Source organism: Cervus elaphus, chromosome 27, assembly GCF_910594005.1.
Source record: "Cervus elaphus chromosome 27, mCerEla1.1, whole genome shotgun sequence".
Classification (NCBI taxonomy): domain Eukaryota; kingdom Metazoa; phylum Chordata; class Mammalia; order Artiodactyla; family Cervidae; genus Cervus; species Cervus elaphus.
The window spans coordinates 35,900,899-35,919,280 of NC_057841.1; the positions used below are offsets into that span (position 1 = coordinate 35,900,899).

General features: G+C 41.0%; 2 protein-coding genes across 2 annotated transcripts in view; both read right to left on the reverse strand.

The window, feature by feature from the left end:
* TTC39C (tetratricopeptide repeat domain 39C) overlaps nucleotides 1-18,382 on the reverse strand; it is a 99,648-nt gene that overhangs the window by 36,820 nt on the left and 44,446 nt on the right. The window contains exons 2-6 of the mRNA XM_043889329.1: nucleotides 16,706-16,754; nucleotides 14,524-14,652; nucleotides 11,362-11,476; nucleotides 8,702-9,056; nucleotides 6,437-6,605 (exon numbers count right to left, since the gene is read on the reverse strand). Coding sequence (XP_043745264.1) covers nucleotides 6,437-6,605; nucleotides 8,702-9,056; nucleotides 11,362-11,476; nucleotides 14,524-14,652; nucleotides 16,706-16,754 — 817 coding nt within the window. The remainder of the gene's footprint in view (nucleotides 1-6,436; nucleotides 6,606-8,701; nucleotides 9,057-11,361; nucleotides 11,477-14,523; nucleotides 14,653-16,705; nucleotides 16,755-18,382) is intronic.
* On the reverse strand, nucleotides 413-1,142 carry LOC122684878 (protein POLR1D-like). The gene has a single exon (XM_043889330.1). The coding sequence runs from the start codon at nucleotides 1,016-1,018 to the stop codon at nucleotides 662-664; it is 357 nt and encodes a 118-aa protein (XP_043745265.1). The 5' UTR covers nucleotides 1,019-1,142; the 3' UTR covers nucleotides 413-661.

Here is an 18,382-nt window from a genome sequence, read left to right on the forward strand (position 1 = left end):
TTAGAATATGTCCATCAACTGTCATTCATTCAAATATTTGAGCAATGAAAGAAAGACTAATATTAAAAAATAAGTTTCCTAACTAAGCAGTCACACCATGTAAGGTGTATATATATATATACATAAAACCAAATACATGTATCTGTATATTACATACTAAGTAGATTATTAAAAGGGAGGAGAGGGGAATTGTGCCAATCCATATTGTTTAAAGAAAAAAAAGAGGACTAGAGAGAAATAGGAAGTTTACTGAAATGTAGACTTGTTCCTAATAATTTTAAATAACCAAGAAAAATATTCATTAATCACTCAGGTGGTAACAGACTTATCACTACCATAAGTTTAAGGGGATGAAAAATATATAAAGTTCAAAATTGTAACCATTAGCTCATATTTTTTTTTTTTTTTCTGAAAACTTGTAAGTTCTAGATTTATTTTGAAACCAACTTCCAAACAAGACAGAAGAAAACCCAGATGAATGTATATTACACCGCCAAAGCCGCTTAAGCCTGCCGGGATGTCGCTGTGCTCCTTCCTTCGTGGAGCCTCGGGTGACTGTCCGCCATCAGGACGGAGGCCCTGCTGTAAACCCGTCCTGGTGTCTCCGCACCACCCCAGGCCTGGGCACTGGGAGGGTCTCGCTGGGCCCCGCGCCCCCACCTCACCGTTTGCTGGACCGTGTCTGCGACTTCTCGTGGCTACCCCGCTTCCCCCGCGGCGAGCGCCGGGCGTGGACGCTGTGCTTGTACGGGTGAGACCGGTGCTTCTGGCGCCCTTCCTCCTTTTGGCTCTGGCTTTTCGCTGGTTCCTTGCTGCCCTCTTTTTGTTCGTGGTCTTGCTCTTTGTGGGAGGGCAGTGTGTTCTTAATTGTGTTAATTAGAAATCTTTTATTTGTCCCGGCAAGAGGACACTTCATCCAGCCCATTGGTCCCATTGTTTCTGCTCTTGTTTTCCCACGTTTTGCCTCTTTCAGCAGCTCTTCTATCGCTTTCCTCTCCAGCTCCTGGTCCTCTTCCATGGCGGGGGCGGCTTCCGGGATCCTCAGGTGGCGCGGGCGGGCCGGAGGCTCTGCCCCATGCCTCGAAACGTGCTGGCGCGGCAGGCAGGCAGGCAGGCAGGAAGGCCATTAGCTCATATTTTAAAATGGAGATTGCTATATAACCCCTGGGTCCACTTCCTAACAGCTCTATGCATTATGGAAATTCAGGGAAAAGTAAATACTGGTACTGTGCAGTAGCTCTAAATCCTCTGTGATTTTACCTATTACAGACCTAGCTCAGTTGATAGCTCTCAACAATAGAACAAGTTCTTTCTCCTAAAAAAAGAGCAAATTTGGTAACACGACTTCCCGAGCTTAAACACTCAATAACAACAACCATCACTCCACTACTTGGATAATGTTTATCACATGCCAAGTACTGTGTGAACCCATATATTCTTCATGGCTACATGCTATGTCACATGGGAGAAGTCTAGAGATAGGACAGGTAAGGAGGATAAGACAAGAGGGTGGAGGAGGCTGGAGGTGGGGGTACTGTAGACACACAGTGGGGAAAAGCCAAGGGGGTAAAGAAAGCAAACTCTTCTTGCAACCTGGCCCAGACTCCCAAAGAGCAGAGAAGCTTGGCATCCTGAAGATGCACAAGGACCCCACGAATGACTGATGGTGTAGAACTTCACTGCTGTGTCGAGTCAGACCACGACAATGCGGAATAATGAAGACCTGGCCACAAGGGCTATGCAAGTGGTGGGAAGGGGTGGGTATCCTCAAGACCATCCTCCCCATGGATTCCAAACTGTCCCAAACAACGAAGGGCAAACTGTGTAAAAGGTTGTTCATGGAACTAAAAGAGTAGGTACCTGCACTTGATTTGCAAATAACAAGTAAAGGAAAATGAACACTTATCAGCTGGTGTTGAGCTGGTTGTCCTGTATGAGAGAGCAAGCTGGCACAGAAACAGCTGTTGAAACAACTGGAAGTTCTGAGTCACCAAAGAAGCAAAGTCCGGGTCACATGATGCACTTGCCAAAATTAGGAGCCCCCAGACCATGTTCCCTAGGAGCTCGTGGATAAAAAGACCTCAAGGGTGGGGGGTGGGAGGCTCCAGAGGGAGGGGACACGTGTACTTGTGGCTGATTCATGTCAGAAATCAACACAGCATTGCAAAGCAACTATCTTCCAATTAAAAAAAAAAAAAGCCTACAAAAAAGATCTCAAGAGGCCCTATCTCTAACCTAAATGCTCACTGAAAAGAAAAAAAGATTTTCTGCAAGCAAATTCATCAGCTGAACCTTATGAGTTTTCATAAACTGACTTAGGAGCTTAAAGGCCTTGCAATAAGCGCCTGAGAAGAGCTATGCCACAGCCTCTCTGAGCAATTCCTCATCAGTAAATGAAGGATGCCACCATCTGATACCTAGCTACATGATCATCTGGGAAGATTAATGAAACAACAAGTGTCTGTGTGCCATGAAGATAATGCCAATAATATCTCAAGTTAGCCCTAAAATTCTCTTATCCTGTAAGCCTTCAGCAAGAGCCAAACAGAAACAATCACATTTCACTTGACCCTCAGGGCTTCAGCTCACCAATCAAGAGCAGAAATGGATCTTTCATTCTTTTTTTCTTAAAACCAAGTATCAGCTGGATAAGCAAACTGCTCCATGAAAAAGCAGCTCTAAAGTCTACCACCGGTACTCAGATCCCAATTGACCTACTGTGAAAGAGACTGAACATCTGCTGGGGGCTATCATGGTGACTATGTGCCCTCCCAAATCATGCTTATAAGACCCTTTGATGATGCTGTGGCTTCATTTCTAGAACCATCCCAGTGACGAGTGAGCACTCAGAATTAGTTTTTACTCAGTCTCTACCAGAGATGGATTTGTGGACAAGGTAAAATCATGCTAAATTGAGTTTTTTAGGGAAAAAGAAGTTATTAGGGATTTCCTTAGTGGTTCAGTAGTTAGGAACCCACCGTGCAATGCACAGGATGTGGGTTCAATCCCTGGTTGGGGAACTAATATCCCACATGCCAGGGAGCAACTAAGCTGATGCATACAACTACTAAGCCCACACACTCTGGAGCCTGTGAGCCACAATGAAAGATGAAGCCACATGACTCAATGAAGATCCTGCTTCCTGTCTGCCACAACTAAGACCTAAGGAAGCCAAATAAAGATAAATAACTGTTTTTTAAAATAAAAGGTTTTTTTATAAAAAAAATGTTGCTAGTTTTTACTACAAGATAAGCATTGCTTTTTAAAAAAATTAACTTATTTAATTGGAGGCTAATTACTTTACAATATTGTGGTGGGTTTTGCCATACATTAACATGTATCAGCCACGGGTGTACATGTGTCCCACCATCCTAAACCCCCCCTCCCACCTCCCTCCCCACCCCCTCCCTCTGGGTTGTCCCAGAGCACCAGCTCAAAAATTAATGAAAATGGAAAGCATCAGTTCAGTTCAGTTGCTCAGTCGTGTCCAACTCTGTGACCCTATGGACTGTAGCATGCCAGGCCTCCCTGTCCATCACCAACTCCCGAAGCTTACTCAAAATCATGTCCATTGAATCAGCAATACCATCCAACCATCTTATCCTCTGTTGTCCCCTTCTCCTCCCTCCAATCTTTCCCAGCATCAGGGTCTGATGGAAAGCATAATGAAACATAAATCCTGACTTTTGCATTTCTATTTAGCAGTTTCAAAACCCAATTTAGAGCACTCATTGATCAAGGGAGAAAAGGAAGGGCATCCACTGATCAAGAGAGATCTAGACATGCCTAATGCCTGGCCTCACTGCTTCACTGTACACAACTGCAAACGTCAGGCTCTCACCCCCACTAGGCAAGTCTCCTTTGAACACTAAGCCAAGTATCGTCAGGTTCAGAGTTATTCAGAATGTCAATTTCTTAAAGGAAAGGCATCATGCATCTAAGAAAGCATTTACCCTGTACCCAGCTTTCTTCATTTCAGAAATAGCCACTGAAATGAGAAGGCTGAGTTAATTAAAATCTCCTTCTATAGGCTTACTTCCCTCTGCACAAACCCAAGGGAGTATGGGAACTTGAATAGCCTGAACATCCTTCCCCCCATATAGGGCCCTAACCCTGAGCTTGAAAGAAAAATTCACTAACAGCAGACTGGCTCACACAGGAGGCTGATCAAAACTACGTTTTTAAGAAAGCAAGAGAAAAGAAGAGAAATGTCACTGAAGGCTCACGAGCCTGACTTGAAAGAAAAACAATCTCAAAGTAATGAGAAGAACAATGACTTGGACATGGGTTTACATAAGTTTGATCCTGGGGAGATTTCAGCGTTGTTTCAACTATAAATTATTAGTATAATCTTTAAAATACGATTCCATATATAAACGTAAGGCATCCTTGGGTTTAAGAAGACACTTCATGAAGAAGAGATATTATTGGGAAAGTAACATACACTCCACTGCCAACAAAAAATTAGTGAAAGAATCACCTCCTGTGCTTATGAAAACACTGCTAGGCAAACATCTTCATAAGCATGTGCGGGGTTTTCTCAGGGGGCAAGGGTCTGACTCCTAGCATGGATTATGCTGCGGATGCCTGGTTAACTGAGGGCGGAGGTTATTACACCTCACACTGATACACTAGTAGCTGCTAGTGAGCATGTGGGTGGAACATCATGTTAACAATCACCTTCTTTCACACGCGTGGTTAAGTTCTTATAAAGATTTTCATTTTACCATAATTGAAAAAGATAGATGTACCCCAATGTTCACTGCAGCACCATTTACAATAGCCAGGACATGGAAGCAACCTAAATGTCTGCTGACAGATAAATGGATAAAGAAGTTTTGATACATAAATACAATGGAATATTATGCAGTCATAAACGGGGATTTATGTGAGTCAATTCTAGTGAGGTGGATGTTATACTGAGTGAAATCAGACAAGCAAATATCATATCAATGCCTATATATGGAATCCAGAAAAATGATACTGATGAAACTATTTGCAGGGCAGGAATAGAGACTCAGACATAGAGAACAGACTTCTGGATACAGTGCGGCAAAGAGAGGGTGCAATGAATTGAGAGACTGGCACTGAAATATATTCATTACCGTATGTAAAATAGCTAGCTAGTGGGAAACTGCTATATGACTCAAGGAGTTCAGCTTGGTGCTCTGTGATGACCTAGAAGGGTGGCATGTGGTGGGAGGGAGATTCAAGAGGGAGGGGACATGTGTATACCTACGGCTGATTCACGCTGTTGTATAGCAGAGACCAACAGAGCATTGTACAGCAATTATCCTTCAGTTAAAATCAAATACATTTTTTTCTTTAAAGATTTTCATTTTTCTTCAGATCCTTGCGCCCTCAAGCAGGCTGACATAAAAAAAGAGGTGCAGGTATTGGGAGGCAGGCACTGAGATGGTATAGTTCTTCCCGTAGAGGACTGTGTACCATTAGGTGCACATACTAACTGTACTCAGACATAGCCAGTCAGACATAGTCTTTGCAACCCCATGAACTGTAGCCCGCCAGGCTCCTCTGTCCATGGGATTCTCCAGTGGGTTGCTATTTCCTTCTCCAGGGGATCGTCCCAACCCAGAGACTGAACCCATGTCTCTTACATCTCCTGCATTGGCAGGCAGATTCTTTACCACTGAGCCACCTGGGAAGCCACAAAAAAAAAGAGGTGCAGAGAGAAGCAGAACCCCCTCAAAGGCCAGGGTATGTTGTTTTTCTGGAATGAGATAGCCTAGCCTCGCTCGCTGGGTGAGCTAAGAGGTCATGTGAAGCCTGTTCAGACCCCTGTTGACCTTCCCTGTAAAATGCAGGGGATCATTCTGTTGTGGGCTTGTTCTGAGGATTAAATGGGATGGTGTGTGTGAAAGCCCCTGGCATGGGACCTAGCCACATGAAGCACATGAAAAAGTAATACGGGCTACTACTGTTTCAGAGTCTTTGCTGTCCTTGACATTTCAGGCAATAACATGAGCATGAATCAACTGTCAGCTGGGATGAACATTTGGAAATAGATTAATAGTAACTCCAGAGAAGGAAAAAAATCACATTGGGTTGGTCAAAAAGCTTGTTCGGGTTTTTCACATAACATCTTATGGGAAAACCCAAACAAATGTTTTAGCCAACCTAGTATTTTGCTTTAACTAAGACATTCGCAAGGGCTCCCGTGTCTTCAGCTCAGGGCACAGCATCTCGTCTTACCTCTGAGGGACCCCGGCCCTGCTTCACCCATAGCTGTGAACAGAAGGTAACTGCGAAACACTCTGGGTTCCTTGGAGAGGCTCCCATGGCAATGACGAACGCAAGGCACAGGATGTCAGCCCTGAGACATTTGGGCTCCTTACGAACTAGCCCCTTCTAAATGAGAATTATAGATTCAAGCAACAGAGGCTTTATTTTAAAAAAGCTGGCGAAGGCACAGTACCTCTAGTCGTTGTATGCGTCCCTTGAAAAACATAAAGAGGGAAGAGTTTGGATAAGCAGCTTCTTTTTTGAGAAGAATTTCCTTTGCTTCATCCAGGCCGGCTTTGTTATCACTGCCATCCAAGGCAAAAAATGGGCGGACCACAGTATGATACCAGAGCAGCGCTAATCTGAAGAAGAGGGACAGAACCCGTGAGAGACGCGGACTTTGCTGACAGTGTTTCCAATCTCGAAAATAATCAGTCTGTGCTCCTCCCATACACACTCCTTCCAGAAAACTCCCTAGGCAGTCCCTGAGTAAGTAAAAATCTGTATCTTTCCCCGTGTTATTTTGATCCATATTTGGAAAACCACAACTTTCGAGCACAATGTATAAATCAGCATACTCCCACCAGGGAAGAGAATAAGGTGACAGAAGCATGTAGTTCTTCTGAGGCTTCTAGATGGATTGCTGAAGGCATCATTTACGTAAATCTCTGAATTCTACTCTGTTCTCATCAATGCATAAATTAGAAACAGTGACTAGTGATCATGAATTTACTGTCCCCTTATAATTACTTTCCACATTACTTTTTACAAAAGGAAAGCATTTGTTTTCTCTTGTGTTCACAAAAGTTAGACTGTAAGTAAGCCTCACACCTTGAATTTAAATACAGGAACCATAAGCAAAATTACACAAAATTAAGTTAAAATAAGTTACAGGAACAGAAGGGCCCTTTATCTAGCCTTTGAAAACCAAACAAATAAGTTACTTAAAATTCTCTCACTTCAAACTCATCCCTTTCAAGAAAAAGGCCATGTTAAACTAGGTAAACAAAATAGAGTCACTGGGATCGGCTTTGAAAGACAAAAATCGTGTAACCAACACAACAAATATTTTTATGTAAATATATGCTTCCAGTGTGCATAAATTTGATCCTTTTCTGGAGATCAGACTAATTTACATTATTTTTAATTCAATTCATTCCTTTCTCAGAAAATGTTATTAAAAAAGACATATTATCACAAGTTATAAATCCACTAAGTCAAATTAATGAAGGACCACTGTTTGTATAATATAAGGAGTTTGGGAAGGCATGAGTATTTTTACAATGAAAAATTAATGACTTTTTTATAGTCGCTACCAAACGATTAGGAGTTAGCATCAAAATTCCTCAATACTGACGTTAAGTAGAAACCCAGCAAACTAAGGTTCTCTGTGATACCAACATCTTTTGGAAAAATTCTGATAAGTGGTGCAATGTCAAAGCACAAACAGTATTTCATAAAATTATTCAAACTGCAAATGGTAGCAGATATTTCAGTTCAGTCCAGTCACACAGTCATGTCTGACTCTCTGCGACCCCATGGACTGCAGCACCCCAGGCCTCCCTGTCCATCACCAACTCCCGGAGCTTGCTCAAACTCATGTCCATAGAGTTGGTGATATTTATCAGATCGGAAAAAAAAACACATTGTTTTTAACTGATGAGGAAATGGATGAATCCTTGCTCTGGATGGTTATATCAGCTTCTTCACATTTTTCTGTATAAATAATTATCATTTAAGTCTGAACAATATAATATAACTCAATTTAGTTGAATAGCACAGACTGTCCAGGCCACAGTAAGAGACCAACGGACCAACTAGAGTCATCAAGAAAAATTATCCAACATGAGGATAAAAGAAGAGAGATTTCAGAATCACAGAACAGCCTTATGAAATTTATATCCTCTGAAGTCCAAAATCAGGATTACGAATCTCAGTGACTGGCAGAGTCACTGCTTTTAAATGCTTATAAATCATGATCGTTTTGCCTGTTTAAAACACAGGACTCATTAAAAAAAATAAAAATAAATTTTAAAAAGAAAATGGTAAAGAAGAGGGGCTTTCCACAAAAATTAAAAAATGAATAAATAAAAATCAAATACAGGACTCATGAGACTTAAGAACAGTGCTCTGTTCTCCACAAGAAAGTTAGTCACTCACTCGTGTCTGACTCTTTGTGACCCCATGGGCTGTAGCCCGCAAGGCACCTCTGTCCATGGGATTCTCCAGGCAAGAAGACTGGAGTGGGTTGCCATTTCCTTCTCCCTGTTTCCCAAAGTTAACTCCTAAACATCACCAAAAACATGGTCCTTGGCATTCCATTGAAACATAAAAGGCATGGCAACATGTCAACCAACCCAGCACTGATTTTACCTGAAGTTTCCTATAAAGGTTTTGAGTGTCGCTTACTTACTTTCAACTATATTATCTACCAAAGCATTGCAATATAGCTACTCACGTAGCTAAAGGGGCCTTCATGTCCTTACTTTCGCTTGCATACATCAGTGAAGAAAGCCCCTGCAGGCGGTCTCCAGGAAAACCCAGCAGGTTGATGATTTTGAGCAGGTTTGGGGGCACCATGGATATGCAAAGGTGAAAAAGGCCGTATCCAAAGCTCACAGCACCTTTCAGTCTGTTCAGAGACTCCTCAGACACCCCTTCAGCCACAATGTGGTTATCATTTGCAGCATCAGAAGTCAAAGGCTCTTCTGTTAGCTTCTTCTGATACAGCTCCTGAAGGGCGTTGATGTCCAGATAGCATTTATTGTAAATCTTCCAGGCTTTCCTAAGGATCCACCCACCTTTTATATATGCTATAAAGGGAAGGGGAAAAAAGTATGAAAAAAATAAGCATTTAAATAAGTTTCCTATACTAATAATAAAGATACTGAAGAATGATTTGAAAAAATCAAAATTTAAAAAAAATACAAACTATTATCCACCATGACAACTTGTTTTTCTTTATATGGCTTAAATTCCTTACCTGAGGTCTGTTTCGGGGCTCCCTCGGTAGCTCAGATGGTAAAGAATCTGCCTGCAGTGCAGGAGACCCAGGTTCAATCCCTGGGTCAAGAAGAATGGCTACCCACTCCAGTATTCTTGCCTGGAGAATTCCATGGACAGAGGAGCCTGGTGACTACAGTCCATGGGGTCACACAGAGTCAGACATGACTGAGTGACTAACACTTTCACTTTACTAGTGTGGATGGCAAGAGCGATGTATTATTTTGTTCATTAAATAGAGTCACTCACACAGTAGTGAGGGTGTAGGATCTTTGCGGTTGTTCAGTTGCTCAGTTGTGTCTGACTCTGCGACCCCATGGACTGCACCACCCCAAGCTTCCCTGTCCTTCACTATCTCCTGGAGTTTGCTCAAACTCATGTCCATTGAGTCAGTGATGCTATGTAACCATCTCATCCTCTACTGACCCCTTTTCCTTTTGCCTTCAGTCCTTCCCAGTATCAGGGTCTTTTTCAATTAGCATCTGTTATCAGCTGAATGAATGAATGCAAGCCTCCTCTGAATCCAACTTATCCCACATATAGTGTGAAATCCTCTACCGCATTCCCGAAACCACTGGCAGTCTCTATGATGCCACTGGAGTGCTCTTGGCTAAACCTTATTACACCTGTACTTCAGACCCTTGGATGTTCTGCAGCAATACCTCCAAGAAACAGTGCAGCTTCCTTCCTCGGGTGATACAGAAGAACCTGCGCCCCTCCCAGCCTCCCTGCCACCCCACCACAGATGGCAAGCTGGTGAGCCCTGAGGGAACTCAGGAAGGAAAGAATACCTGCCCTCTAGCAGTCGTCAGACCGCAGCCACTCACTACAGTGAGCCCTGAGGAAGCGCAGGATGTGAAAACAGGATACCGGCCCCAGATAGCTGAGGTGCACATCAACGGAATGATTTCAGTGAGCCCAGACTCTTGCATCTTCCCATACATAGAAAAGGGTTAAATCCCTTAACTTGGGTTATCTGGTTTCCTTTCATCAACAATCATTTTTTTGATGTTCAGACTACCTGCTCTTTGTTGCCACACTTTTATATAACCTGGCTCCTCCTTCAACTCCTTGGAGCAGTTTTTCTCAGTTTCTTGAGGCACAGTCTCCTCAGCTTGAAGGTTTAAAAATTCCTTCTGAATAAAAGAGTTCTCAACTTTTAGGTTCTGAATTTTTTTTTAAGCCCACAAAGATAATTTCTAGGAAGTCCACATTTAGGAGGTCACAATAAAAGTTAAATCCTACTTTTTACTTGAGCCAAAGAGAAACCAACCATCCTCAAGCATGAGATGGAGACAGAGAAGAAAGAAACGGAAACTGGCTGCCAGTAGCCCAGATCAAGAAAAGTGCATGTCATGACTTAGCAGCAACAAACCCTTCTTCACTTCAGGTTCGGAAGAAAATGCTTTTCTCATTGTGATTTATAGTTGATTTCCTTATTGAACACTCATGTTTTCAAGTAGACCCTAGCTACCAAAGAGGCAGATACCTGCCATCAGGAACAGAGATATAAAACCACAAAAGAGGAAGAACTAGGATCAAAGTTAAACTTACAGTGAACTCTAGACAGTCTCCATTCCAATCTACACTCCTCAAGATATCAAAGCTACAAAATCCTGGAAAACATTTGTCTTGGGCAAACTAAATAAGAATCAGTTTATACTCCTCATTAAGGGCTGTTAAAATGTTGGTCATTCAAGCATGTTAGGAAATCTTTAGTACACGCTCAGTCTTTCAATAACAATTTGCTGAGAAACAAACTGGTTATATTTCACTTTAAAGGGTGATTATCAGACCTTGATTCCCACCCACGCACCAAAAAACCTATCAATTTATTACTCTATCTAAGGCACAGGTAATATCTCTAAGTATGACAGACTATCTGCAGACAAGAGGATGAAAAAGATTTTGGAACTAAAACTATTCCACTAAATATACATTAAGCACTCCTGGTATCAATTTCTTAAGTAATAAATCAAAATCATGCCCCAAACAAGTGCCACATGTTTTCAAAGACTGAAATACAAGGTGTTCTAAAAAAAAAAAAAAGTATGGGGTATTACCAATTGTGTCCACTGAATAGCAAAAACTGTTAAAAACAATGCTTTAGCATACCTGACAATTCTTGCTTTACAAACGAGAGCACAGCCAGGTAAACTTGACAGTCAGCTATGATTATCTGCCTCTGAAGCCGATCAACCATAGAGGGGGTAGATTTTCGGACATCAACCTGTTTGGTGGGAAAAAAGTACATACAGATAAATCACACCCAAGAACAGCATCACTCTTTCCCAAAAACTATTACTTTACTGGGCAGAATAACTTCACATAGGAAGTATGGAACAGTAGTCACTAAAATCCAAGACCACATTTACACTACACTCTGAGCCTGGGAGTTCCAGCTTCCTCCATTAAGTCTAGCTTTATTTTGTTACCAACACAATGCTGTAACTCAAAGAGCCTTGTAACTCAAAGACAAATATTCTTAATAATAGAAACACTTCATGGGAAACATGAAAGCCCACACAAAACTTTAGAGTTTTACCTTTTTCAAAACAATGTAAGTTAAAAACTTATTACATTATGTAAGTTGTATATATGTAAGTTTAAAACCTAGACAGTGTATTAAAAAGCAGAGACATCACTTTGCTGACAAAAGGTCCATTTAGCCAAAGCTACGGTTTTTCCAGGAGTCATGCACAGATGTGAAAACTGGACCATAAAGAAGGCTTAGTGCCTAAGAATTGATGCTTTTGAACTGTGGTGCTGGGGAAGACTCCTGAGAGTCCCTTGGACTACAAGGAGATCAAACCAGTCAAACCTAAAGGAAATCAACCCTGAATATTCATTGGAAGGACTGATGCTGAAGTGGAGGTTCCAATACTTTAGCTACCTGATGCAAAGAGCCAACTGACTGGAAAAGACTCTAATGCTAGGAAAGATTGAAGGCAAAAAGAAAAAGGTGCAGCAGAGGATGAGACAGTTAGATAACATCACCAACTCAAATGACTTGAATTTGAGTAAGCTCCCAGAGATAGTGGAGGACAGAGGAGCCTGGTGTCCATGGGGTCACAAAGAGTTGTATGTGACTTAGCAACCGAACAACAGGGACAAAAACAACAAAGTTATTTATAAAAAAAAAAAAAATTACTGAAGGTATAAAACACTGCCCCAGGTAAACAATGTGAAAAGCTACTTTGCAGCCATCTGCCTTCAGGAAGGACCCATATTAGGGTTCATTCCTTTGGTGCATGCAACTGAGATGTGAGGGATGGAACCTGATTATAATGCTAGTTAAGGAGAAAACACCCTCAATTAAAAATTAGCTTTGAATGAATCACAAACTGAACTTGAAATTTTAGTCAATAACCTCTAAAGGTGACTACCTTTATAAAACATGAAAAAGTAAAACCAAAAGCTCTACTTTTTAGTAAGATTCTGGTTTTATGAATGCTAAATGAAGAAAATTCACTATGAAATAGAACAGTGCCTTCTTAACACAAGGTAAACTTGAACAAAATAGGTTAAATAGTTTTCATGATGATACAAGAAATGGTAGACTTTTTGCAAATATGACAAAAGTATGCAGAGTATATGTGACAAAATGGCTGGCTTCTCTTTTTTCTAGATTAGCAGAATTCACCTACGGTCACTGTTGTTCCTGGTCCTACTTCCAGCACCTATTACTTTGTTTACTGAAGAAAACGTCAATCTATTGATGCTTCTGTTTTCTTTGCTTGTAATAACATCTACTCTGAAGGGCTAATGAGATACTCTGCATGTGAAAATGCTTTTTAAATTGCAAGGACCCATTACTAACGTTGATTATGAACCTATGTGCTGGGCGTGGTACTAGATGCTGAGGACAGACATGTAAATAAGCTTACAGTCTAACGAAGGCACGCTGAGGACCATGTAATGTAGTAAATGCTCTGAAGGGTGAAGTACAGGGAACTATGGGAACCTGTAGGGAACACACTAACAGGACTTGGGGACTAATATCTGAGTCTTTGGAGAAAATGACATCGAGGAAGAACTAAAGGACAGACAGGAACCAGGTCGGGAGGGATACAAATATTCGATGGAGAGGAGAAGTCAATGCCAAGCCAGTCACATTACGGAGCCTGGGTTTCAGTGCAATGGCAGGGGGTGGGGGGTGGGGGGCAGGGACACTGCAAATGAAATCAGCAACATGTAATCTGCATCTCAGTGACTGCACTTTGGAGAACAAATTAGAGAACAGTGAGACTGGAGGCAGAAACACCAGTGAGGGTTGTCTTAGGCAAGTGGAGACGGTGGCTGGCCTAGGAAACTGGCAAGGAAAGGAGATGAATGCAGGACGTATTTAAGAAAGAGGCAATGAGACTCGGTCTCTGACTGATATAGGGTTTGGAGAGAGAGGAATCGAGAACTCTGGCCCTTCTGCAGCCTCAGTAAACAGTACTCTGGGCCCATCTGTGGCTTCCTCATGGTAGACCCCATAAGCCAGAGCAGAGGTGAAGCCACGTGGAGCGACATAAGGGAGCAGAAAAGACAAGTGGCTTTTGCTGTCTGAAACTAACAGACTGGTGTGTCAGCTAAACATGTGACACTTGTGAGACCCCTGGGTGCTCCAGAAACATCAGGGGTAGGAGGACACCTCTCTAAAGTCTAGCGCTTTTGCACTGAAAATTGAAAGAAAAAAAAAAATCAGGAAGAGTGGATTATGATGTCATTGTGACTATTTTATTACCCAAGACCGGGAAGGCCTGGGGAAAAGGAGGTAATAGCTAAATTCCTGAATTATGCCAAAATGCAAAACATGAAATACATATATGAAAGCCTCATGACAAACATCCTTGCCACACAGCCCACTGTGGAAGAAGATAATGTTAAGAAACCAAGAGAACATGCACTGAAAAGTTCTAATGACTAAAGGAGGTTCTACTCCTTTAAGAAACACACTTTAGGAACTTCCCTGGTGGTCCAGTGGTTGGGACTTCACCTTCCAATGCAGGGGCTGTGGATTCGATCCCTGGTTGCAGAGCTAGGATCTCACATGCCTTGGGGGCCAAGAAACCAAAGCATAAAGCCAAGGCAAGGTTGTGGCAGATTCAATGAAGACTTTTTAAATGGTCCGCATTAAAAAAAAAAAAAAAAAGAAACATGCTTTACATAATCAAAAGCTGTAAGACTCACTCAGTGCTTCAGCCATATTCTAAACACCAAAAACCAAGTAAATGAAGAATGTTCTAAGTAAGAGGCACATAGATCATAACCTAAAGACATAGTACTTACATTCTTCTTAATTTTATTCTTGATTGTTTCAATTACTCCAGCCTCTTCACTTTCACACAGCTTTTCTGTAGTTTTTAAGTCATCACACGCCAACTGCATTTTTTCTTCCTCAAATGTCATCATGGCATTCTTCCAAAGAAAGAAATAAGGAAAGAATGAATGAATCGTTAAGTGTCTGAAAATTTAGGCCAATTTATCACAATACAACTCCAAACTAGGGGGGAGGAGGGAAAGCCATCTAAATGATTTATTCTTAGTAAAAGAAATCAGAATGCTACCACATACACTATTCATTGAAAAAAATATAATCTCAGTATGAAACAAGAACATATCTCCATTACACCAGCATGAAAAAATACATGCTTAACACATCTTTGCAATTACTGTTTGACAAGTTTTTGTTATTAAACACAGTAACAAAAAAAATTATTGTATACAGTTTCTGATTGTAATTCAGCTTCTAGAATAGACATTTTCTACCCATGCATGGGATCCCTGGGTCCATCAAGCACAGCACAAAATGCCAATGAAACATCAGCCAGCAGGTACTCTTTAAAAACTATCGGTCTTTTCAGGGACAGCAATTCCAATGGATTCATTCATAAAAAACTCATTTCTTATTGTTCCCAGTCAAAAATTCCCACTCTCAGCTCATTTCCAAGCACCCAATCCTGGTAGACTTTTTCAGGACACACTGGGATAGAAACAATCCCTTCTTTGCTGAAAACCTGCTACTTTCCCCCAGAAGAATTGAGGTTGCTGAGATGAACGGGTTTCAGGGGCAGAGACAGGGCACCAGGTTCTTGGAAGGACTTGATGAACTCACTGTGACTAGCTCTCCACCCCCATCACATCCAACCTGACCACTCTGGTACCCTAGGCCTTCTCTGTATGACTCTAGACTACTTTTCCATTCCAGCCAGACACTAGCCACCTTTGCCCAAGCCTCCCTCCCACAGTTTCCAACCAAATACCAACCCTGCTACGGGCTCCCCCCACCACCCACCTCCTCCCACCCAGCCAAGCCTTCTGCCATGTCTCCCTAGCATCCTTCCTTGCTACATGGGTGGGTACCATTTATGACCCCCACCCAGTACCACTTTCCTTAAGATCTGGAACTATGTTGCAAACAGAAGGCCTTAAGAATTGTTAAAAAGATTTGTTGTATTACCTGGTAATAAGACTAAAGAAGCCTGAATGAAAACCCATGTCAACAGAAGCTGGTCTGGTGCCTGTCACTGGTGCTGCAAGGCTGCATACAATATGCCCATTTGGTGAGCTTTTTCTGTCTGGAATCTAAATGCTTTCTCCACTTTACTTCTCTCAGTCTCTACTCAGGACTTTTTTTTTTTTTTGCAGTTACATAATTACATGATACTTTCTTTAAAATTATGTTTGAAAGTAGTTTGTATGATAAATATTTCTGAAAAATAAAAGCATTCAATTTTCTGCATTGCCCAGTTTACTTTAAAACCTAACTGCAACCTATTCCCTCAATTCCTAAGTACTAACATTCAAAAACACAATAGTAACTGAGAAACTTTAAGTCTGCTAAAATAACTTGTCTTCCAGTCCACATTTAATAGTTTTAAACTTTTGATAAATAATAATAATAAATAATAAACTTTTGATAAACTTAACAAAAGTTTAGTTTCAAACTTTTATTATCCAAAGTCTATTTTCTTTTCAACTCTAATGCATTTTTAATTTTTGGAAAGTGAAAGTGTCTCAGTCCTGTCCGACTCTTTGTGACCCCATGGACTGTAGCCTGCCAGGCTCCTCCATCCATGGGATTTTCCAGGCCAGAATACTGGAGTAGGTAGCCATTCCCTTCTCCAGGGGATCTTCCCAACTCAGGGATTGAACCCAGGTCTCCTGCATTGCAGGTGGATTCTTTACCAGCCGAGCCACTAGGGAAGCCCTCCGATCTTTCAATTACATTTTTATTTTAAAAAGGATTTTGCTTGGAAAAAATATAATACTCTAAAAAATATAAGCATTTAATTTTTTAAATTAAGGAAGGATATCTCATAAGTGTTGGTGTATAGGAAAAAGTTAAATCCCAGTTTTAAACTGCAAAAGATTTTCCACAAGAGTGTATCTATGCAGCCGGTAACCATTAAAAGACAGACATTATGTGTTTGCTTCCTTCCCACCACAGCCTCTTCCCACATTAACTTACCAAAAAACTGACAAAGCTGGCTCCAAAACTCATTAACGGGCTATGATTTCTGTTAAGAAAACAAAGTAAAATTAAAATTACCTTTTTGTAAAATTTTATTTTAGAAACATTTGATATACCAGGATCATTGCAGACTCCTACTAATTATTTAATGTAAGTTGTTATGGTCTTCAAGTCGATTTAATTACCCTAAGAATAAAGTAAAAAAGGCAAGGAAGTTCACAGATCTATCAGGACAGAACCTCCCCCTCACCTGACTCTTCAAAGCAAGGAGAACAAGAAGGTCATATTATAATAGGTGTTGCTTTAGTAAATCAATCTGATTATCTGGAAAAATGTGGCCAAGGGAAGATTATTAACATTCATTTTTTTAAAAAAATTTTCTATAAATTTTAACAACTTAAGTACAGTTTATTTACAATGTTTCAGGTATAGAGCAAACTGATTCAGTTCTACATATATTTTTCAGATTCTGTTCCCCTGTAAGTTATCACAAGGCATTGAATATAGTTCCCTGTGCTATACAGTAGATCCTTGTTGTTGATCTATTTTATATATAGCAGTGTGTACGTTAATCCCAAATTTCTAACTTATCCGTCCCCCACTTCATTTTCCTCTTTGGTAACCATAAATGTGTTTCCTATGTCTGTGAGTCTATTTCTGTTTTGTAAATAAGCTCATTTGTATTGCTTTCTTAGATTCCACACACAAGTGATATCATCTGACATTAATATTTGCTTTTAAAATGCAAACATGCTCAAAACTTAGCACACATAAAATATTATTTTCAGAGTAGATCAAAAGGTTTTATCACTTAAGCCAAACTCACTTATCCCAACCAAAGAACTTTCAGAATGCCTCCATGGAGCCAGTCATCACCCTGCTGTAATCTCAATCATTATCTGGTTTCATACGTAAGCCAAAAATATGAAGCCAGATCAAACTAGTACCAATCCAATTTAAAGAATATAAGGATAAACGTTCTGCTTCAAAGTCACAATTAGTACAAAAATCCAAATCTCTATAAACGGCGCTAAAGGGAAAGCAAATTGTAACAGCCTTCTTAAAAATAATGGTCCTGCGCTTGTTATTATGTAAATAATATACGCTTATTATAAACAAAGGCATGAACAATGTATTTAGTCAATCCCCTGTTGGAAATTTAGTCCATGTCCTATGTAACCATGTGTGTGTTTGGGGGTATGTATGGGAGGAAAAGTGTGCCCATTTAGATGGATATATGTATGTGTACATATACATATACTCAATGCTCGGGGGAATATCCTTGTACACATATCTTTGAAGAGAGTCTAAACGTACTCTTGGAATAAACTGCTAGAGGCCGCATTGCTGGGTCAAGTGGCAAGCACATCCATTTTCCTCTTGGATGGGGGTGTCTATTGAGGACAAGGGTGAGGATCAACAACTCTAATTTGAAATGTTCATCCTCTATCAACTTGGTAGCTACTCCAACTCTATGGTGAAGAATAGCCTATCCACCCCCACATCACAGGTCCTTAGATCTACAAGAATTAGGAAGGTCTAGTGAGGGGTGACGAATCCCACACCAGCGCTCACAGCCATGAACCAACTCTAACACACCTCCCAAGCACACAGGGCAGGCTCCGTCCTCCCAACTCTGCATCAGCCAGGTCAGAGGTCAGTTTTCCACTCCAT

What these genes read in the sequence shown, in the direction of transcription:
- LOC122684878 (XM_043889330.1), bottom strand. Translation starts at nt 1,018, where the DNA reads ATGGAAGAGGACCAGGAGCTGGAGAGGAAAGCGATAGAAGAGCTGCTG.